The following is a 23,515-nucleotide window of genomic DNA, read 5'->3' on the forward strand; positions in this document are numbered from 1 at the left end:
ATGTTTGGCTTTTTTTAATGTAGTCTATTATACATGTTGTGATTTCTTAAGATAAGACCACTGTGGAAACTGAGTGTAGTATATGCCAAATGCTTGAATCAATTATGAGACTGGCTGAAGGTTAAGGCATTCATCCACTTTGTTACTCGTTCAATTAGTTCAGGTTTGCAGTGGGTGGGGGGTGGGGGGGTGTAGAGTGCATTGAAGCTGCCGCAGGGCAAGGCATGAGTTACACCCTGTACAGGTTGCCAGTCCATCACAACCCCACACGCTCACACGAATACCTACGGCCACCTTAGAAAAACAAGTTAATTTAACAAGCGTGTCTTTGAACTGTGCACGGAAACCAGAGCACCTGGAGGAAACCCACGCAGGCACTGCGAGAACACGCAAACTCCACACAAAGAGTCCAACAAACCGGGAGATCGAAACTCAGAACGTTCTTGCTATAATTTTTTATCATTGCTGTAACATGCTGGCACTGTGTAACATTTATTCATGTAAGCAAGTGGTTCTTTTCTGTGTGCTTCATTTTCAGAATCTACATCTACTCTGTGTGCAACTATATGAGCAGCAAACAGCTGGGATGGAATATTTCCTCTCTTTAGTTAAGTAAATACATTACTCTTATTTGGTTATTTTGCCTGGTAGGAGCTCTGTAACGGTCAATACCAGTGCACAGCTAGTGTTACAGAGGAGGACACTCAACACTGTGTCTGTACGCTGCCTCCTAAAGTAATCATTACTCTGTCAAGTACATATTACAGTCCCAAGTGTAAAATGCATAAAGAAGAAAAATTAGCTCCTTTTAAAAACAAAAAGAACCCCCCAAACCTATTTTTTCTTTGAGAAGAAGAAAAATTGAGAAGTATAAAACCTGGTAACTAAAAGTTGACAGCAGAATAAATACACTGTAATAACACGGGGCACTTTCTTTAGTCTACGATGTTCATAATATTATAGAAATGTGGTCCAGTTTCCTATGGGTGCCTGTTTTAGTCCTCAAAAAATGAGCATTTCTTGTACTTTATCCAGCCACTGATCACTTTTTAGCCAGTGTCTTGTTATGCTCTTTTTACATGCAACAGTCAAAACTGTGAAGGGATATATTTAAGGAGCTGCTGTGGTTCAGTTCATCTCCTAATTGGAAGGTTGCTCCCGATGCAGCCGTCAGAGTGTGAATGTGATAGAAAGCACATAGAATAACTTGCTTGTATGAATGTGTGTGTAAATATATCCTCTAGAAATATGATTTTTAATGCCACTGGAAATGTTGAAGCATGATCCTGGATACACAATCTCTCCTAGTTAAAAAAAAGGAAACAAATAACTATTTAATTTAAACAACACTAGGAGCTTCTCATTTAAGCTTATAATAAAAATGATGTGTTTGCATGCAAACATTTGCTAACTGCCACTACATTCGAAGTAAATCTGATAATAACATTCTTGATTTTGATGTGGGTCTTTGTTTATTTTGAAAGCACATCTAGAAAAGTGGACTGTGAGCTAAATGGACTAAAGCCAGCTTAATAAGCCATAGATGATGCAGCATTTGGAACTGTTTCTATGTTCTTTATGGTGCGATAACACTATACTGTTAATATGACTATAGAGGATACAAAGAGTCGTCCCCCCCCCCCCCCAAAAAAAACCAAACAAAACAAAAATGGCTCATCGCGATCAATTTAAAAAACACAATGTACACACAATATGCATCCTCTAAAAAAACCAAAGAATGGGTTTAAAACCATTCTTTGGATTTGCTGCCATGAAACCACAGAGATTAACCACATGATGATGCTCAAGGCAAGATCAGGGGTTTACTAAGGTCATTAGGTTTCAGCACTTTGTGACAATCCATTGAAACAGTTAAAATATTTTGGTTTGGATAGAAGTAGCTGTAGCTTAAAGACTAAATTGCCTTTCTCAAAGCCAAGTCAGTACCAGTGCCTGAAATCCCAACTTTCCGTGCCGTGTGAGTGTGGGCTTGAAGTCATACCTTGCTGGGCTGTTTTGGCTTTGGTTTGATACTGATGAAGACATCCAGCTGCTCCATTAGCGCTGTGATACACTGGGGCTCCACCTCAATATCCTCTTTAATGTCAAACATTAATACCAGAGGCAAACAGCCCTGTGGAGCAAAGACAAAATAAATACATATTTGTAATAAACGTTCATTTTCTTATGTCAGCTGCACACCAATCTCTTTGAAAAGCTTTCAAGTTTGCACTGGTGCTCCAGTAATATAAGCCGTTTCTCAATAGTAGTATACCATTTGTAGAGCAAGTTGGTCATACCAATAAATACAAGATTCAGTGCTGGATTCATCCCACACTGAGTTTGGGAAATTCCGCCAACAGCAATCTGTTTTGCATGATCACCACCACAAGCACCACAGACATCTATATTTTGGGCTGAGAGCTGGACAGTGCTCCTATTGTGAGTGGGTGTAATTAGCAGCAGAGAGCAGAGCCAGACTGGCTCTGACGGGGCTTGAGATTGGAGCTATAATCTATAGTCTGGCTATGAGAAGCCAAATCACACAGTGCACTACCGCGAGGAGGCCTCTCCCACTCCTGTATGCCTATTCTGCATCTAGTTTACAGCACCTCACCTAGCCCTTTTTATGCCCTTTGTTCATTTCTACGATCCTCTCCCACTCATTGCTTTTTGTTTCTCCTCTCTTCTCCATCTCATCTCTTATTAATCTTTTTTTTTTATTTTTTATTCTTTACTCTTCACCAGTGTAAGACACTTAAGAAGCTCCTTCTTGTGTGTCCCATTTCAATTCCAAAAGAAAGTCATGTTTGGTCACTGAAACAACTCTGGCATTTGCTAAATGTCTTTGGGGCCAACTGGGAGACCGCAGACAAAGAGAAGGCAGCTCTTGCAGAATTACTGCCCCACATTATGGATGTCCAAACAGAAAGCCAAAGCTGTTTACAGCTGAGATGTCATATACACACCAGCTCAGCCGAAGCCAACAGTAATTAAACAGCCATCACTTTTACACATATCTGAAACAGACCTCTGATTATACTCCTAAGTAATTTAAGATTCGGGTAGCCTCAGCGGTCATGGGAAACAAGACAAGAATGACCGCTGAGCATTTTAACCAAGTGAAATTTAAATATGAAGTGCTATCTTTGGTCCAAACTTTAACGTAATCTTTGAATTACAGTCAGGTTGATATCCAGTCCACTAGAATCTACCACAGAAAGCAGGTCAACCCATTACCATGAGGATCTTCTTCTTTTTTTAAGGCATAGAAAGGACATAAAGAAGTCAAGCCAAACTAATTGTGTCCATCTTACATGCAGGTATGTAGCAGCTATGAACCATGTGTGCTAACCTTGAGTCGGTTACAGATTCTTGTTTATCTGACAGACATTTCAGCAGCTCGACTAGAGCCAAGCAAATCTCTCCCAAGGCTTTTCAAAACCCTCAAGGCAATCGTGGTTTACTTCCTAACTTACATCTGAAAACCCATGCATCATTCACACATACCATGATGATACTGATGAAACAGTGGCATCCATTCTAGCTACCACACAGTATGTGGAATCTGTACATGTAAGAATATAACGCAAATGCCATCTCTTAACCACAAAAACAAAGTTGGAAGGGGCTGGCTTAGCAGTTTAGCATTCTTTTTTTCAGTTGTCAATAAATTAAACACACACTGAAGATGAATACCATGAGGTACTGCCGTGCCAAGCACACAGATTCGATGGTGCCCTGAATGTAGACTGTAGATTTCTTCTGGGGGCTGTTGGGATCAGGGAAGTGGATCTGAGCTCCCGTCCTTTGGGTGATGTGCTTGATGTTGCTGCCATTGCGTCCCTTCATGAAGAGGTGGTGCTGCGGTGCGATGTCCAGGTGGGTGGTCAATGAGATAGTGCTAGCCAGGCTACCGGCCAGGTGCTCCAGTAGCAGAGCTGTACCTCTCTGAACAGGGATTACAAAAGAAAACATATTTTAGCATATTTTATCTCACAGGATAATCACCAATTAGATTTAAAAGTAAAAACACAAAAAACAAACCATTTTTCACAGGATTCTCTGCAGTCGTGTGCAAAAATAAGCAAATCCCATGCTTTACACAATAAAAAAAGAGTTTTGCCCCACTCTTCTTTACAGTGCTTTTTCAGTTCACAGCTTGCAGATATTCTTTAACTCACAGCCTTCTTAAAAGGTCCTGCCACAGCATGTCAGACATTCTGATATAGATTTTTTGGTGTACTTGGAATAACTGCTCTGTTGCGCGACCCAATTTCAGCCAAGCTTTAGCCGTTAGACAGATGGCCTCACATTTGACCCTAGAATACTCTGCTGTACAGGGGAGTTCATGGTTGACTCGATGACTGCAATGTGCCCAGTTCCTGTAGCTGCAAAACCAGCCCAAATCGTCACCCCTCCACCACAATCCTTGACAGACGGTATGGCGTGTTTGTGTTGACCAGCCGGTTTTGATCAAACGTGGCGCTCTGCATTTTAGTTAGACATGTCCACTTTGGAGATCACGTCTCATCTGTCCAAAGAACATTCTTCCAGAAGTCTTGTTGTTTGTTCAGATGAAATGCTGCAAACCTAAGCTGCACTGCCATGTTTTCTTTAAAGAGAAAAGGCTTTCTCTTGGCAAGCCTCCCAAATAAGCCATACTTGTTCAGCGTTTTTCCTAATTGGACTGTCATGAACTTTAACATGCTAACTGAGGCACGTCGTCTCAGATGTAGCTCTTGGGTATTTTGCAATTTCTTTGAGCATTGTACAGGACATTGTCCCGTGAAAACTCTTCGCATGACTGCTAAGGCAACTGAAAAACAGCAAAATGTTCCCTGCTGTAAATTGTTATGCATGATAGCCATCTGATCATTCTTTGAGATTTAGCTCTTTTAATGGATTTCATCTTAGTCTTCCTATGAATGGCTCCTCTTTCTACTTGAGTCCTCCTGAAATTGCACCCAAAATGCTGTCTTGACTTTCCTTTGTAGTTGCCAATCCAGCCCTCCCTATTTCTCATGCAGGAAAGGTGAGACACACACACACACACACACACACACACACACACACACACACTGGTGGCATCATTGGAACATCTGTGTTTAAACAAATATGGTAGTTACAAATTAAGGACACGGAGTCACATAAGATTTAGATCAGAGACAACCTGTGAAATTATACAGAGCAATTCATAGGTTATACTAATACTTCAATAATGTACATTTCATAGTGTTGGCATCCACAGTCTCAATGAACCAAGCAGCCAACTTGTTCAACTTGTTCAGCATGTGTTAATGTGTTGATGTTAAGCACCACTTGGATTTTGAGTGTGCCTTGGTGCTATTAGCTTATGTACAGAAACATTTGTGTATATTAAGTGCAGTCATTACAAAAAAAAAACAAAAAAAACAACTATTCTGTCTATGATAGCAAGTTATCAAATTACTGTTTAGTATTCAATCCATAATACAAAGACACTTAGCGAAGCCATGAATCCTCTCATGAGGAACCGCCAATAAATGTTTGACTGTGGCCTTTGATAACTTCTAAATAAACGCAAATCCATTCATCGATTTAACTTTTCAGGCAGGAATATTAAATAATGCATCTCATTTTGGATGCATACTCGTTGCAAGAGAACAATATTTTTGCCAAGAATACAAGACTATAACTAGCAATTTGCATTTTTTAAATATGAATATAAAACAGTGCATATTAAATAAAGTAAAGATGTGATGAATTGTTAGTCTTGAAAAGAAAAAAGATAAGCGAACAAGAGGCTAAAACAACATTTCATTTTAAGCAGTATCCAGGCCAGATTACAAAGTAATTGTTTCACAGAGCAGTAAAGCAAAGCTGGTGCTTTCTCAGAGAAAGCACCAGTGTTTTCTATATAACCAATGAAAATTATTGCTTTTTTTTTTTTTTTTTTTTTTTTTTTTTAACTGTGCTGGCCATCTTAACAGTCTCATTCTTTGCAGTCTCTGCAAGCCATCACTTGGCCTTGTAAAGTATGTCATTTCCCCTCTTCTACAGGAATCTGCACACTGTGGCCAACATAAGACAACAATCCATAGAGCACCTTTAAGAATTGCCAAAACCACTAAGGGTCTCACGCCACCACACAACATAGCATACAGCTTTCATCTGGCATTCTTCCCAGTCCTGACTGACCCCTCAGACCTACCGCAAACTCAGGGGCAATGTTTCTGCATATGAACACATGTGCTGTACATAGGAACACACAAATGCACACAAGCATACAAATCCAAATAAAAGTGCACTGGCACTGATGAATAAATGAACGCAGAAATGCACATATGCAAAACGCAACTGTTGGCAAACTAAAATTAACTCCATGTTGTTAACTAAAGCTTGGTAGTGGGGTGGGGGAATGGTGGCTATGATTTGTTTGGCAGAGATTTATGAGAAACCTTCCTGGCACTATCCTAAGCCAGATGCCTGTTGAGGAAATACATCTCTGTATGTTTATATATAGGAAACATACAGTATGATTACGAACATACACAAGCAGCAGAAAAAAACTGCAAGAAACTCAGAGACTAATTTAAAGTACAGTTTAATTTGAGGGGAGCTTGTGGACTTGCTGATACAGTAGTGGGACACAGTCTCCCCTGCAGTGGAGAGCTAAACTAGCAGCCGTCCAGTTTGAGTGACCAAAAATCTCTCAGCACTCTCTTGCCCCTGTGGTGCCGAATGTAATGAAGCAGTTTATATGAGAAAAGTGAGGCATGCCGAAAGTGTTGGTGGGCCTTAACGCGTGGCTCAGGAAACCCTTTTTTTGGGCGCGTGGTTCAACATGTAAATGGATTCACTAAAATATTACAGAACTGAAATGACTGAGAAGGAGTACAGAGGTCAGAGTTCAAGCATATTTTACAGGACACACAAGGGCTGTTTGGCCTTTCCATAATTTTGCCACAAAGTAAAAAGGTGACGTTACAGAGTTTAAATTATTAATACAGCTGGTGCAGTATTAGGAAATGCTTAAAACAGACTAATGAGTCAACAGCTAAATATTCACTGGTTCCTGGCTATAAAATGTAAGCATTTGCTAGTTTCATGCATTTCATGTTTTACAATGTCGTACTTTTTTATCGCTTTAGTCTGTGGAAAGTTGTAATGTGCATTTTTTACTCCATAATTTTCTTATTAATTAGTAACAAAAAGCCTTGACCATCTGTTTCACACAACCCTCAAATGCCACAGACCATTCGTCACTTCTAAACCGTGAGATCCTTCTTACCTTGAGTGCGTTGGCATTATTCTGTGAGCCGCGAACAACACCTGTGGCTCTATAGAGACGTGTCGGGGGCTTGAAGGAGACTGTGAGGTTGTAGGTCTGCGAGATGTGCTGCACAGTGGGCGAGCTGGGGTCAGACTGCATGATTGCAGGGAGCTCGAAAGACAGCACAAGAGGTAGCAGCTCCTGTAACGTGACGGGACAGGTGGAAGGAGGAGGAGGACAGAGAAAGGGAAGGTATTAACAGTAAGCGACAACCATCGTCTTTGAACATGTGGAAGCATAGTGATGGCGGCTGAAATGCTGCAGAGTGTTGGAGCTTATTATTAAACTGTTATGGCTTCTGTAGGAAAAAATATAAAACATGTGGAACCAGATTTTTTTCCCCCCTCTTCAAAAAAAATTATGACAGAAAGAACATAACAGCCGGTGTCAAAACATTAGTGACTTACACCGATTAAGTAAAAACGCATAAGGAAAAGGGGGATTTCTTCACATACTGAAGACTTATGTGAATTGACACACAGCCATAACAATCCTTCATTTAACAGAAGGTGGCAACACTTGGTATGTAAATCTGTCAGGCCAAATAAATAAATCTGGGGAAGGTAGTCAAAATGAAGTGGAGTAGCACCGGCAGCAAAAAGAAGGAAAAAAAAAAAAAAAAAAAAAAGAATAGAAAAAAAGACAACGTCTGCAAGCAGCAAAATGCTACAGGGTCAAAAAAAAAAAAAAAAAAAAAAAAAAAAAAAAAAACATAAAAAAAAAGAAATAAAATTCTTCATCATTTTATCATTATGGCTACACAAAAACATCCAACTATGGTTTAAAATTTAAAACATTAGTGGTCCATGGCCTGTTCACTCTCATACATTAATTCTCATACATCAAGTCACTGAATTAAACCACAGGACCAGCAACAGATAACAGTTCCTGTCATTTGTGTCACAGCCTTCATTCAAAGAGAATAGATGCTGACAACTTTACTTTATGCATACACATGCTTATATATACACACACACACACACACACACACACACACACACACACAAGAGAGATAAATCACACAGGCACACCCTTATACAGAAAAACTGAAGGGAATGCACATATACACACTCAAAGACAATGAACACACACACGCACACACTTATCCAAACACTGACTCTTGGGCAGAGCGCCACTATGGTTTTGGCTGCCAGTGAAGGGCAAGCAGCATGAATTGCTCTGACCAAAGAAATGCATCCCTGATCAGTCCCATATGCGCTTGGCCTTACATCTATATCACGTTTCAGCACTCGCTCTCCGAGGGTTCGAGAAATTTAGGTCAGCACTGAGGGAAATGCAAGGGAGGACAAGCAGACCAGCAGGAGTCGAGAACTGAATGAAGAATAGGCTGATTTTCACGGCGGAGCTGAGTTCAGCTTTTTTCAAAAAGGACAGCTTGGCAAATATGGGTTTCACATGTATTCAAACAGAAAGTGCTGTTCAAAGGCCTCACTTGTCCTGACATAAGGGTGAGGGATGAAGAAAAATGAAAATATCTTTGAGGTAACGCAACTAGCTAGACCTTTCATCACCTACCTGCCAGCTCCATCTCCGAAAGCCACATTAAATCCCCCAAGAATCCATCACCTCAACAACTGGCTTGTTACAGAGTCAAACAGATCTCCACCCAAGAAGGCATCAGAAGTACGGCAGACCTTGTAGGTCCACTGCGGTGTGTCTGAATGATTAAGGGACATGATTCTCCCTTAGCTGCATTGCTAATGCAGGAACAAACCAGCCACTTCTGGTTTTAGAAGACGACTGGGGAGGATGTGGTCTAATGCCCACCCAGAAGATAGTACTCTGTCTAACTAGCAACCATAACTGTAGGAGTTATGTAGGAGGACAAGAAACTGAGGTAAACTCTCTAACCTCATGCATTTTACTGTGGAATTTTTCAATTTCAACACAACTTAAAAAAGAAAAAGATTCGAAATAACCGTCGAGTCCACTTTTTTCCCCCTCCCTCAAGATCGATGCCACTCAGCATGCACTGGATGATGAGGGTGAGCCCAGAAATGCATCTTAGGTTATCTTAACAATTAACTTTTAAGAAATTAGACAAGCTCTGGCACTTAGTGGGCTTTAGAAAACGTGGAGGACAGTTTTCCTTTATATTTTAACAGATCCAGGGTGATGAATTATCTGCTGACTTCACACCAAATGTAGGGAAAGAAAAAAAGAAAAAGAAAAAGATTAGCCCTTCAATAATCAGTCTGAGTGTGTTTACACATCTGGCTTGTTTTGTCTGGGCCTTCTGACTTTTGAGTTTAATCCAAGCCAGAATTACTGATGTGAAACTGAAAAGATAAACACTGGTGCAACAAAAATACTTGATACCAGAAAAACTTAATCATGGTTCGTTTTTCCCCCCTTTTCCCCCTCTCTACTGTGATTTTTTTTTAAAATATTGATCCAACTTTCTGACCAAGTGAAAGAAGTATGGCAGACTGTCAGAGCTGGAAATGGAAAAATGAACCACAGGAGCACCGGGGAGGAGATTATGAAAATATAAACAATATAAAAAGTCAAATGGCTAAAACTAAATTAAAATGTAGACACTTCGAGATATTTTCAGAGGGGATAAGAGGCGGGACAGGGCGAGGTGTTGAGAGGGGAAAAACTCCACCTCAAGATAAAGTTACTACAGTAGCAGTTTAACACATTATAAAAGATGTCAACAAAACTAAATCAAGCCATTGATTTGTCTCCAGGCAAACAGGGATACAGCTTCTGATGGCACGTCCAAGGCTTTGTATAAATATTCTGTTTGGTGAGATGGAATCCAAGTCGGTGATGACTACAGGACGCAGGTATACCACGTAAACATCTAAAGTATGTTGACATTTTCAGTGTGAAGCTAACGCTGACCAGATGAAATGTATACAATGTTAGGCGATCTGTACTGTGCCCGTCTGTTTGAGTAGCGTGACTGCTCTGCCACGGTGCAGTCAAGCGAACCGTGCCCTAATCTGCTTTAAGAAGTGGGCGCATGTAGCCTGATCGCTAATCATGCCCGAGCACAAACTATAACACTCCTTCATCGACAGCTGCCTTAAACTGGATGTCAAATTTATAACACTGTTGACAGCACATACAATATGTTTGGCTATTCCAGGACTAGGTAAGTATCAAGGTTTCCACTGAAAGACACCAAGCTGACAGACAGGAGAGGAAACTCTTATTATTCAGCTCACTTGTCCGCTGACTGAGTCTTCTCTCGAGGACACAAAACTCTTTGTGGTTCTTTGTACAACACTGGTATGGTTCGGTTTGATTATTCTTTTCCCCTCATCCATAGCAAAGAAAGCAGATGATCTGGGATTTGATTTGTTGCTTATGAAAACACCCATTAAACATGGAGAGATATGGGTACATGCATGCAGACATTTGCCAGTACGCACTGCAACAACATCCAGCGTGACCTTGTCTTCCTGTCTTTTCCCTCCAGCACACACTCACTCTGTCTTTCTCAAAAGCACACATCGCCATGTTAGTTTTGGTCAGTTCATAGCAGAGGAATGTGCTCACTTTAGACAACTGCTGTGGTGTTGAAATACAGTAAAAGTCTAAAGATGTAGTAGGTCACACAAGCACACGAGGTCTTTTTGCTCTCAGAGATGAAGCTGAAGGTTGGGCTTCCCGTCAGAATGAAACTGAAGATGGAAAAAATGCTAGAAAATGGGTTTGAGATAGACTTGCCAGAGGGAGCGTTGCTCATGCTTTTATTTTACAATTGTTCTTGGGAAGTGGACTGGGAATAAGTAGGGAATGGTGCTTGTGGCTTAGACGAAGTGTTGAAACTATGCCTGGGCCACATATTTACCTACTGTAAAGGTTGGAGCTTTTCCACTGAAGGATTAGGTGCGCGACTTGACTCGACTGTCCTAATTTTGACATTTTCTTGAGCATGGTCATGATTTACACATTTTCAAATGTCCTTTAGAATATTCTTTAAAATCTAGTTTATGTGACTATTTCTTGTCTTAAACTTTTGTCCTTAATTATTTTAACTTCATGTCAAGTAATTATCGAATAGTACTGGACATGCTGGTGCTGGTAAGCACAGTATTTCAGATGACACAAGCTGGAGAGACCAAGTTGACCAGAGGATCAAGACATGGACACTTGGATACTGCAGTCCAGCTGAAATTTTGCCTGGTCAAATGTACTCCGGTGGAGCAGCCAAAGGCAAAGGAAAACAGGAAACGGCATAGGTGGAGGTAAATTTAGGGCAATACTCTTATTATTTGTTATACATCGTTTCAAACACACACTCGTACTTGCAGTTGCTGTTACTTAGTACGGCTGAGCAAAATCCTTCATTCTCACCATTGTTTTTTACATCATGAGAAATCAACATTTCCCAATCAACAACTCAATCCTACAGTCAAGTGGGATGGATTAGGCAGCCTTGTGATTTTCTGTTAAAAACAGTCCAATCTGGCTGAACTCTGCACTACAAAATAACACTGAAATCTATTCTTAAAGAAATTGGTCAGCACTAAAATCAGCGGCAACTTTCAGAAATGTAAACTGAGCACAGTCGGTCTGCTCCACGGAGGTTAAAAGTGCAAATTTAACAGTCTGCAGGGAATGTGCCTTTGATACTCAAAATTATGGGTGGAGTATCCCTCAAAGACAAACGTGGCTGAATTCCAACTTACCCTTATTTTTACTCGAGCTGCCTCCACCCCGCCTGGCTGCCCTGCGATGGACACCTGTTCATAATAAAAAGTAAATGATGTAAATCAGTCATCCAGTTCCCCCGCACTCCAAGATAAATACAAGACTAAGGTACTTTGCATACGGTTTCATGTAATTGTGACATCTTTGCAGGCAATGTTTTGAACCGTGTCATGAATCTGCTCGACTCAATGATGCAATTCACTGTGAATGTAAAAACAACCGTGCAAATTTAACCAAGTAATTTTTAAGCATAACCACCAAAAAGAGAGGCCAGATTAACTAAATTTAAAGACTAATGAAAAGGGTGATAAATGATCTCATTAGCTTTTTCTGTTCTGATCCTCGTTCCTCACTCTAAAGACGATTCAGCAGCGCTATCCATGAAAGACCTTAAGCACGGTACACAGCTACAGTGCCAAAACAAATATAAAGTTTAAGTGTTGCTGTCAAAAGAAAAAATTAAATCAACACAAAGCAGGTCACTCTAATTCACCTCTGCTACATGAAGAAAATCTTCAAATATACACTTGCACTGTAGATTTTAACATAAAAAAGCTTTGCTTAAGTGTGATTCAACAATATCCTGAAGCTCATCAGCTTTACTGAGAATCAAAAGTAGCCCCTTCATTGAGTTTTACAGTAATGTACCATGTGCTCATCAATAAAACTGTACTGTCAATATGCCTGCCCTCTCAAAGGCTCTGATGCAGACTGAAAGCTTTTGATACTGGAGAACAGACACAGCTTAAAGGGCCTAAAAGGAGAGTGTTGCTGCTTATCAGCCCATACTTGCATCATCAGACTGGAGGGGATTGAGCAATGCACAAAATACAGAGTTCTGAGGGGAGTAGCTTAACCATCTACATCTGGAATAAGTGCAAACTGTTTTATGCAAAGCCCACAGAGAAACCGTAAGAGTAAGGTGAGTAGACCTTTGAAAATAAAGAACTTGTCAGTTCTTTCATACACAGGTGTAGAGCAGATATCTAATGCTTGGACCTCTCCTCAACTCCTCTTACTATACTTTAATGGTAATTACAGCAGGATCCTAGTGCTATTCTAGTGAGGCCAGCCAAAACATACTAGCTTCCTCTGAGCTGGCCAATCAAAACACCCGAGTGAACCAACTCTCTGCAACCTGTCCAGACTGAGACCCCGTGACAGCTAGTAAATGGATTGGAGGGCTGCATACACAGATCAAAGAGTTATTTAGAACCTGAAACCTAAGAAAATCTGTTTTTAAGGGATGATGGTAGGAAACACTCTGGGCAGCAGAATGCAAAGCAGTGATCCAAGACATTAAAGAAAAGGTTCAAACCTGGTTGCTTTTCTCTGCCTGGTTGTTCCTGTTAGAGTCTGGGAAATGGATGTGACACCCCGTCTCCTCCATCACCCTCTTGATGTTGTTGCCTCCTTTGCCAATAACGTGTGAATGCTCTGTGTGGGAAACATCCATCTTCAGAGTCACCCTGTTACTCTAATGAGAAGAAAGAGTGATAGTGGTTGAGAAGATGACTGATAACCCTTGAAAAATATCAGTGAGGTGAGAAAAGTACAGAACATTGTACATAAACTAAAGGAAAAAAGCAAAACAAAACTGCATTTACAGCTTTGAACTAATGAAGATATTTCTAGTAAATACACCCATCCGGCCCATGGGTAAAGCAACCATCTGGTACATACTGTGGAGTTTATAGTCTCCCCGAGCTACAACTGTGTGTTCAACAAAAAACAAACAAGCTAATAGACCTCTCGCTTTTTTGGTGATGTTTTAATTTCTTTTAGTTGTATTTATAGATTGCCAATTACCAGCAATATTCGAGGCATTTTAAGACACTGTAAAGTAAATACCTTACAATATTAAACAACAAAGAGGTCCAAGATTCCCTGATTCCCCTGCTATTTCTCTGATTGTAAATCCTGGTTCACTGAAAGGCCTGTTGAACATGTGTCCCCCTTTACGCCATCTAAACAGTCACAAAGTCATTACTTTTACAATTTTCCACTCTTTAAAAAACACACTCACATGCTGCACTCATTTAGAACAGAATCAAAGCAACAAAATATGCTGTTTATTAAAAAAAATGAATAAAGCAAATAAAAATTCTGAAATAATTCTGTGTATTCCAGGGGGGGGGGGGGGGAGGCCTTTTCGTGACAAAACCATATAAAATGCTATAAACAATGCCAGTTGGGTGCAGCTCTTCCGTGTGGGTTGCTGTACAAAGTGCACAAGCGACCTCTTGCCCCTAGGGTGTGCTAGAGCCCAGTCACCCAACTATGTGAATTCTTTTGCTGTCATGGCAACGGAGCCTGCATGCACACACTGCAAAACTGAGAAACTCAAGACTTGAGTGTTGGGATTGATTAGTGGAAAGTTGATTGCTGTCAGTGGGAGAGTTCAGGTGAAATAAACCTGAGCGAAAAACACCTTCAGCAGGAAACAGAAGACTGAGAGCTGCCCGTTTACACACAAAGGACGTTTTTTAATCACTGTGATGAAGGTGTTTTCTTTACCTTTGTATCGAGGACAGACATTATTCGGTCTTTGGCTTCCCTTACATTCTCCCTCTTCCCGCACACCTTGATGTGTGGATCTGGCAAGGAAAGAAGAGACGGGCAGACGTTAAAAACGAGGCGGACGGCATGTGTTTAACGTCTGTAGAAGTATGCTATGTGCGTGCGTGACTTGGTGCTGACAATGAGCAGAGGCAGAATGCGACAAGTTCAATCCAAATATGACACAAAAAGTCTCCACTTGTCAACAAATTACAGTGCGTCAGACAAAAGCTGTGTGACAGTAATTACTGCTTTTATATCTGCCGAGTCTCATTTTTATTGGCAAGCAAATGCCATGTGGTGATTGGGGAAGAGGAGCACCTCTGGAATTACATTCAGGCAATCTCAAAAAACTGTGAGCTGTTAAAAACAAAACAAAAAAAACAAATCTTGAGCTGCAATTTTGCCTAAATAGAAGACAGACACCCTCACCTTCTCTTTTCTGAACCTCATTCTGTCAACCTCCTTCAGCTTCTTTCTCAAATACTGCTAAAGATCACTGACTGTATTCTGGTGTTTATTAGCAGTCACTCCAAGACCCAGTAGTGTTTACCCAAATGCAAACTAGTGATAAACGCACCACTTTGAAGCATTTAAAATTTCTGAGTAAATACACTCAGCAACCACAAAAGGATCGCGCAAGAAATATCCAAGCAGTGAATAAACTGTGCCTCCTCAGCTTCTCAGCACAAACACTGCATAGCTAAACTTTTCATAGCTAATGGTTTTGTCTGCGCAGCATTGGGTAAGAATACATCTGGCACTGCTGCATGCAGGACCCCTGGAGAATGCAAACGCAAAAACACAAATATGTGCGTGTGTGTTCACGTGCACACATTCATGTACTACACGTCCACGGTCCATCGCCCACGTGTTAACTGTACCGAGCAGCAGGAAGTCCACAAAGCCCCTTCCAGGAACACTCCTAACCATGCACACACAAACACAGGATCACAGATGTACAGCGTAGTCCTCAGACAGGACTTGTTGAAGCAGATTTATTGTTACAAAGTCACCGGGACCTTAGAGAAACTCGTACTAGCGTGTTTAGTCTTCCAAGGAGCTTAGGAGTGAAAAGTCCTGCATGGGTCAGATATGAGAAGCATAGAAAAGAAAACAGTCAGGGTAGTTTCTTTTTTGTATTTACAAAGGAAGCAAATGTTATTAGTTTGATATGCATCAACAAACAAGCACAGATCTTGTTGAGAGCGCCAAAAGGGTCGGACAACCTCAAGACTCCAAAAGATGCTGCATCACAGGAGGGAGGAACAACAGCTCACAGATTGTTTGCGGGTTAAGAACTCACAAAAAAAAAAAAAAAAAAAAAAAAGCAAAAAAAAAAGCTGAAGTCAGACAGGAAAACAAAACAGAGAAAAAAAAAAAAAAACACAAGCACAAAGAGTGGTCAGAGATCTATCACAACCTCAGCACTGTTCCAGGGAATTTTCCCATCATTCTGCTGTCGTGAACAACAGAAATCACTCAACTTCCTCCTGTAACCGTTAGAGGGAGTATGGCCCTTTCAGTGTCCCCACTCCAACCTGCACAGCACATCTGGCAAACATTAGCCAGCCTAAATGAGTGCCGCAGTCGTGATGCAGAACACCCCCGCATTTTTGAAGTGGTGTGTGCTCTGTGCTTTTTCTCCACCCCCCATTTTGTATTTGATGAATGATTGTTGAATATATATGTATAAAAAAAACAAAACACCTTAAGTCCTAATTTGGCACGCACAACACCTATGAAAACAAACAAAAACAAGAGTAGACCTGTAGCTGCGAAAGGTGAATGTTTTCAGTCACACAGATTTTTATTGTTCCACTTGACAGAGAAGAAACCTTTTGACCCAGAGCTCTGGCCTGGCAAAGCTGAAGCATTTTTCCAGCGAAGGACTGCATTAGAAAATACCATACAAATGAAGAGAATTAAAATCCTGTTGACTTAGCGTTCCTCATTCAAAACATCTGCGGAAACAGTGAAACACAACTGGCAACTGGAAGTAGCTTTAAAACAATTATCCGTAATGGAAAAAAACAAACAAAAAAATGATACTTTCTGAGACGCCAATAAACCAACACTGACCACTCTGGTGTCCTTAAATTGCTACACGTACGTGTCTTGTGCATGAGCGATATGGCTCCTCATTATGATAAACTGCAGGCTAGGTGCTGATGACGGCTTGTCCCAGAGGCTACCAACTTGCCTTATCGCACCTATGCAGGCGGTAGAGATGGCTAGTTGCAGGTGATGAATGAAACAGCAGAGCTGGCATTTTGATGAAGTGCGGCTCGCCATACGCAGAGGTTACAAAACATACAGATCCCCTCACATCTGCTGCTATCCCACCGAGTGTAATCAATTCCAGACTGCACATGAAAATTCCAGGGAAACAAGGAAAGCTAATGCTATTAAAGAGTGTGATTTTAGATAAAAATAACGGAACATAATCTGCTCCGTCATCTTCTGTCAAGAGCAGAGCAGGTGAGTTTTGTGTTGGACTAATTTTGTGTTCAATAAAAGGTGGATAAAATCTGTGTTTCTTCGTTTCCTGAAGTTTACAGAATGGCTGATGTGGTAAGTGAAATGAACTCTATTTTGCTGTGTTGTCCCTTCCTCTTCCCTCAATTCCAGGATCCAGGTGGTTAAAGCAGATGGGCAGTTTCAACCCCCCCCCAAAAAATGCATAAGATAACCAAGTGATTATATAACACTCTTACCCTCTGCTGCTTTCGGTTTACGCAACACCGGGGGAAAATCTAACATCATGCGTCAAAAACGTACATTTTTTTTTGTACACATCATCATTCCCAGGTGCCGTCAAAGGCAGGTTTTCTGAATGAACTAATACTTGGGGTGAATGGATAGTTGTGTGCGAATGAACTGCGTAGAACCTACAGCTGATTAAACAGCCAGAGGAAAAAGTGTTTAATATTCTGATGTGTTTGCGTCAACTTTTTATCCATAAAGAATGAGTGAGGAAGTTACATAATGTCACTGGATTGCACATCTGGCTTGAAGATGCGCATTGTTTTCCTCAGGAGAACTGCTAAAGTGGGCATCGCTACACCAACTCCTCACCCTCCCCTCTCCTCAATCCTGGCCTCACTCCCTCCCGGAAGAGCTTTAAATAACCGTGATAATGTTTTATTGGTAACAGAGCACTGGAACAACTTGGGCAATAAATGCGTGGGCAACCAACTCCCACCCCTCCACCTCTGCAGCAAAAATCTGAAAAAAATTCCTCCATGAAGATGAGGTTACTGCCTTGCGAGGGACAGAAAACATGCAATGCTTTCATCTTTTCAATTAAATTTTTAATAACCAATGCTAGTGCAATCTTGAAATACTCCCCTTTTTGTCCATCCGACCCCACCGAGTTTGCAAAGAACATTTTTCTGGTTACAACAAACTGACTCATAACCATTAACCTTTTTTTATTAGTTTTTTCAGATGGAAAACCAAAACAAAGTTAACATATAGAGCTCGTCATATCCATACATCCTATAGGCTCAACATTAAGCCCCCCAAAAGTAAGTTACACACAAGCAACAGTATAGGAAGAGTTTGGTATAAAAAGCGGGGAAACCTCACCTTTTTTTGACTTTGCTCCAATTTTCAGTTTAGAAGGCCAGGCAATCTGCGTTTGGGTCTCATCCATGATCTGAAACAGAATGAAGGAGAGCTGGCATTAGATTTTCACAGATATCAGTACTGGTTGTGTATTAGCAGACAAAAAAAACCTACTAAATTAGAACTTTGAGACTTCTGTCTTGGCAGTAATTACAATAGTTTTACAGCAACATACTGAACTAAACTTCTAAGTTTGTAAATGTGTTTTTCAGATTTATTTCTAATTATACTATTATATAGATCACTGTGAGACACTATGTGGATTTTTGGAGATTTTAATTAGATCAGCTGTATTAGCAAGCACTAATTTGGGTGACTTTGAAAACACGAGGAGTTATGACTGCGTTCAATTAAAAACTGCTCAGATTCTGATCAACACACACACCCACACACAGGATTAAACTTATAGGTCACTTAGCTTTGCAATGCATAACATGCCTAGCAATCCTTTGGTCATGGCATTCAAATGAATGCTACTTTGACATGCACCTAGAAGACAAATAGACAAAGCAGGCTAATGCAGCCTACGACTCCATAGAAACTCCTTAGGAACATGCCAATAAAGCATAAAAATCCTCTGCTAATGTTGTGGTGGCAGACAGCACTAGGATACCCTCAAAAGTCCCTGATTATATCCATGCATCAATGGATGAAGGCTGTTTTGGCAGCAAGCGTGGAAAATAGGCAATATCAATGTATGATGATAATATATATATATATATATATATATATATATATATATATTTATTAGGGGTGCAACGATACACAAAATTCACGGTTCGGTTCGATACTTTGGTGTCACGGTTCGATATTTTTTCGATACAAAAAAATGTTCATGCATTTTTAATTTGTCATTTATTAAAATTATAAATATATATTTTAACTCAAAAGTACAGTTTTTAAATTTAACCCTAACCCTTGTGCGTGTTTTTTATTTTGACAGCGAATGCGCACCTGCGGACCACTTATGTGCAGCCCTGGTTATTTAGCTCATCATATTGCAGCCACAGAAATTATTTTGTCCATGAAACCATGAAGCTGCACTTTCTTTTTGCCTTATAGTCTGATTTGTCATAACTTCTCCGTTTTGTGGTAAGCTTTTCTTTGGCTGTCACTTCTTCACCCTGACCTGTCTTATTTGGCTCAGCAGAACTGAAATGCTTTTACACACTCACTCACATAAGCTCAGCGATTCTCTGCGCGATCAACCTCTCACATGTTTAAGCTGCGGGAGATTTCACTTGTCATGTTTGCATAGTAAGCTAACGATTAATAAGACGATGTCAGAGGAATTGGTGCACAAATTATCATCACTCACAGATCAGTACTGTCGCTCTCTATACACAGTTCGCACGATTGCAAAGTGAAAGCAAAAAAACAAGCGCAAATTCAAACGCGACTTCAATATGTCACATATTGACAGTGGCTCACCGATGCCAATGACATAATTACCCAGCTACATTTCTGAAAGAATGCAAAAGCATTGACATATATTTTCCTTCCTACAATAGCCCGACGGGCAGGGAAGAGATAGATTTTGGTAGCCCGACTGAAAAAATCGCTAGCTCCGGGACGTCGGGCTAGCGATATTGCAAGCCCTGTATCTGATTGAGGAATCACTCATCTTTGGAAAAGAGAGTTTATTACAGAGAAATGGCTCTTTCCAAAATAAAAGCTATACTATCCGCTTCTTCTGGGCTATATTCTCAGCAGCATAAGGAGAATCATGTGCTAACAGCGGTCTAAATGACTCGGCTAAAGTTAGTAGCATGCTTGCTTTTTTTTGTCTGCTTTCACTTGTCTTTGCACTAGGATGATGTCGGTGTAAATGTGCAGTCATATTCGTTGTGTTCCCACTAGTGCATTCAGGTTAATCTCGTTGAAATGACCTTAACGCCACAACACGGCAAATCTCCGCTAACGAGCTACCGCCGATCGCTCCGTGCATGGGGCTAGACGGCCAACATGTTAACGAGCTAACTGCGCTAACACACTAGTTCACACCAATGTAATTGAGCATTGCATGGCACATCCAACATACTGTTTTACTTTAGTCCATGACTCGCTTACCTTCAGGGTCATACGTCACATGAAAACCAAAATAATTCCAAAGCCAGATCTGAATGAAGTTCAATTTGCCTGTTGCAAGGAGAGCTTAACTTCTGTCTCGCTAGCTTGCCCTGCGCTCTTCCTTCTGACTATGCTGTCTGTGTTGAGCGCTCAGTGGATCTGCGCTCGACAGTGCAGCCTAGGCGGAGTAGTCGAACACAGATTCACTGAGCGCTCAACACAGACAGCATCGTCAGAAGGAAAATTGATAAAATAAATTACAAATGTTGTATTGTTCGATACATATGCGTACCGAACCGAAAGCACCCCTAATATATATATATATATATCTCACTGGAGAAGGGGGGACAGCAGGTAGCAAAAGAAAGTACAATGAGCTGTCAAGAGGCTGCCAGCATTCACTCCTATTTTTTTTCTCCACCAGGAGGAAGTTACCTTGCTTGGCCTCCTGCCTACAAATCTATAACGGCTGCCTTTTGAACTGCCAGTCGTGAGAAGTACTTGATATTAATGGAGGGGGAAAAAAAGAAAAAAAAGAAAGAAAATCAGATGTGTCTCCTAATGGCTTTGTCCTCAATGTGCTCCATCCTTGTTTTCAGAAATGTCCTGTGGTCTTATGTTTGTTTTAATACTTTCCAGGGGTTTGTGTTTTCGGGATGGAGAAGATATGAAATTCCCTGTTTCAGCTACGTGATCAAGCACCAGAGGCCCGCTTCAACACATTACATGAGCAGGGGCTGCCACTTAATATTCCTTAGTGGTCCAGTGCATTAAGCCATAAGCCACATATTGTAATTCAAATGGGAGAAAGGGTGCATTAAGATCCATCAGTGCTCCCTAGTCAAATTAGATGTTAGGCTTATTAGTACTGCTACAATTATTCACAGCTTTCATTGTCCCCTCAAAGATTATTAAATTATATCTGCCAGTTCTTTTTTTTTTTTTTAAAAAAAGACAAAAGTACAGCTTGTATTGCTAACTGAGGCACAAATCAGAAAGGGAAGCTCATAAACTCCTGTCTGCTTTTCTACATGTTGAAGGGTTTTTCTTGAAATCATCAACAACATAGTTTGACAGCTTATCCACAGCCAGTCACACACACCTGTAAAACAGAGCCAGCTTCCACAGGCCTGATGTGTGTTTCACTTTACGCTACAGCTGAGCTGTATATTCTAAGCCGATGAGGGTTGACGGCCCCTTTCAGGCCTCACTGATTTCCTACACCTTCACACATAAAAATGTAAAAACCTAGTACCCTGAAGTCAGAATTTTAACTTTTATTAAGCAATGGCATCTATGGGTTTATTTTATAGGCTCCTTTTAAAGGTAAGTAAATTTCCTCTCACAAGTGTCTGCATTCCTCCAGAAAAACAAAACAAACTCAATAAAAACTTACTGATGTATTGTTATATTCTTCCCTCCCTCTTAAACTCTTGACCCAAGTTGCATATCTTTTTAGAATTATCATCATCTAAGGGTAAAAAAATTAAGCTTTCAGTCCTCCTTGTGATTTATCCGTCTCGTGGTTCTGCGATTACTTGCAGTGTCTACTGAGTGAAATGTACATGTTGTGCAATGAAAATAAAGGCAAATTCTTCTCAGATAATCTTGCTCAACTATTTCTGTAAGGAATTTATTCTGGTATCATTAAAGGGACTAAGCTGGAAACAGATCCGGCCTTTAGCGTGCTGCTAATGATCACCCATTACTGTCTTACTGGAGACCTCCCCATTCCTCTTTGATGCAGGATTTTTTACAAGTGCTGCAACAACATTATCCATGTATTCACTCAAAATGGTTTTACACAGATTGTAAGTCAAGCCTGAAACCAAAATCTGACAAGTTTTATGTTAGTGAGTTTCAAACTAGCCTCGGGCACAAGCAGCTAATCTACAACATGACACCCACCCACTGACGTCTGGTATATGTGAGAAAGGACAATAAATCACAAACACCCCTGTAGCTGAATGCAAACTTTTCTTCGCAGTCTGAATCACATGCTCACACCAGCTGGATGCATCACAAGCAGCATTAAAGGACATTCTGTTCCCGGCGATAAAGACAAATTCTCCCTTAACTTTTTCCTTTATTTTTAAAAGTTTTTTTTGTAACTTCTGCTCTTACAAATCACTCTCCTGTGGCAATGACACGCATGTCTGGATTTGTCATGAAGGCCTTTAATTTAAAAGCACATATGAAAGAAACATAAGACTGCAGCAAGCTCCCAGAGGTAACAGAAACTGCAGTGGCAATGGTGGAACTAAAGCCAGATGACTGATAGCGAGTAAAATGACACTGTAAATGGAAATGTACTTTTCACTCTCTTAAAGCTACGCAGAAACTACAATGGAGCACAGAAAATAAGCAAAGTAGAAGGCTTACGATTTAAAAAAAACAAAAGACATTATGGCTTATACCCTAACTTTTTCTGTAAAAAGGGCTTTGTTCAGAGAAAACTGTTTCCTTTCCAGCGTTGCTGTTCTTGGCAGGGTCCTGCAGATGGGACTGATTTCTGGCAGACCACACACCATTTTAAAGGGTGGATGGTGTTTATTTATGAAGGGGCTAGCAAATGCCTCTCAAATGGGTGAAGATATTTGCACAAATTTAAGTAACCTATATATTTACCATTCCAGCCACTCTATTCTGCCACCCTAGCCTTTCTGAAATCAATACAAAAATGACTGTGGCTCCAACAACATTTCATGGCACGACCTTGACATGATCAGCTCTTAGTGGTTTGCAGCTGTGCGTGCAGATGTGTGCGTAACATAACACAGGATATCATTAAGTAAATGTCCTCAAAGATGGCACATCCATTTAAAACACGTGACTGCGTTAGTATGTATTGCACAGCAGCAGTCGACAGTGTAGAGGCATGTTTCCTGGATCTCGCTGCAATGGTGCAGCTGTTGATTCAGCTGGAATATGTGCGATTGTGTGTGTGTTTGCGGGGATGACAGAGGGTTTCTGGGGGGAGGTGTCAGAGTTACGAGACTGAGAAAACAGCAGAGCTCGAAGATGACAGCACTGACTGAACCGTTCCCGTGAGGCTCAACAGTCATAGCTGAGTTCATGTTAACAGAGTGCTAAGTTGCAGCACCGTAACTCCTCTGGGCAACACATACACACGCAGACACACACACACTTTAATGGATGACGCATGATAATTCAAACTGCTTGACTGAACACAAACATTTGTTTATGTATGTTTTGATGCCACTCATACTGACCTAGTTATTTCAACGTCTC

The 23,515-nt window shown here is 40.7% G+C and overlaps 1 protein-coding gene across 2 annotated transcripts in view; it reads right to left on the reverse strand.

Annotated features, from left to right (window-relative positions):
- Positions 1 to 23,515, reverse strand: part of bicc1a (BicC family RNA binding protein 1a) — a 60,217-nt gene that overhangs the window by 13,574 nt on the left and 23,128 nt on the right. Inside the window, exons 1-8 of one of the 2 annotated variants that reach the window (XM_080868746.1) lie at positions 20,264 to 20,390; positions 18,155 to 18,224; positions 14,522 to 14,601; positions 13,323 to 13,481; positions 11,983 to 12,036; positions 7,274 to 7,456; positions 3,700 to 3,951; positions 2,003 to 2,134 (exon numbers count right to left, since the gene is read on the reverse strand). In XM_080868746.1, the coding sequence (XP_080724872.1) occupies positions 2,003 to 2,134; positions 3,700 to 3,951; positions 7,274 to 7,456; positions 11,983 to 12,036; positions 13,323 to 13,481; positions 14,522 to 14,601; positions 18,155 to 18,224; positions 20,264 to 20,275 (942 nt within the window). In that variant the 5' untranslated portion in view covers positions 20,276 to 20,390. Of the gene's footprint in view, positions 1 to 2,002; positions 2,135 to 3,699; positions 3,952 to 7,273; positions 7,457 to 11,982; positions 12,037 to 13,322; positions 13,482 to 14,521; positions 14,602 to 18,154; positions 18,225 to 20,263; positions 20,391 to 23,515 lie in introns of those variants that run through there. The other variant, XM_080868745.1, reaches the window with a different exon arrangement.

This window comes from Rhamphochromis sp. 'chilingali' (genome assembly GCF_963969265.1).
Source record: "Rhamphochromis sp. 'chilingali' genome assembly, chromosome: 20".
NCBI classification, from domain to species: domain Eukaryota; kingdom Metazoa; phylum Chordata; class Actinopteri; order Cichliformes; family Cichlidae; genus Rhamphochromis; species Rhamphochromis sp. 'chilingali'.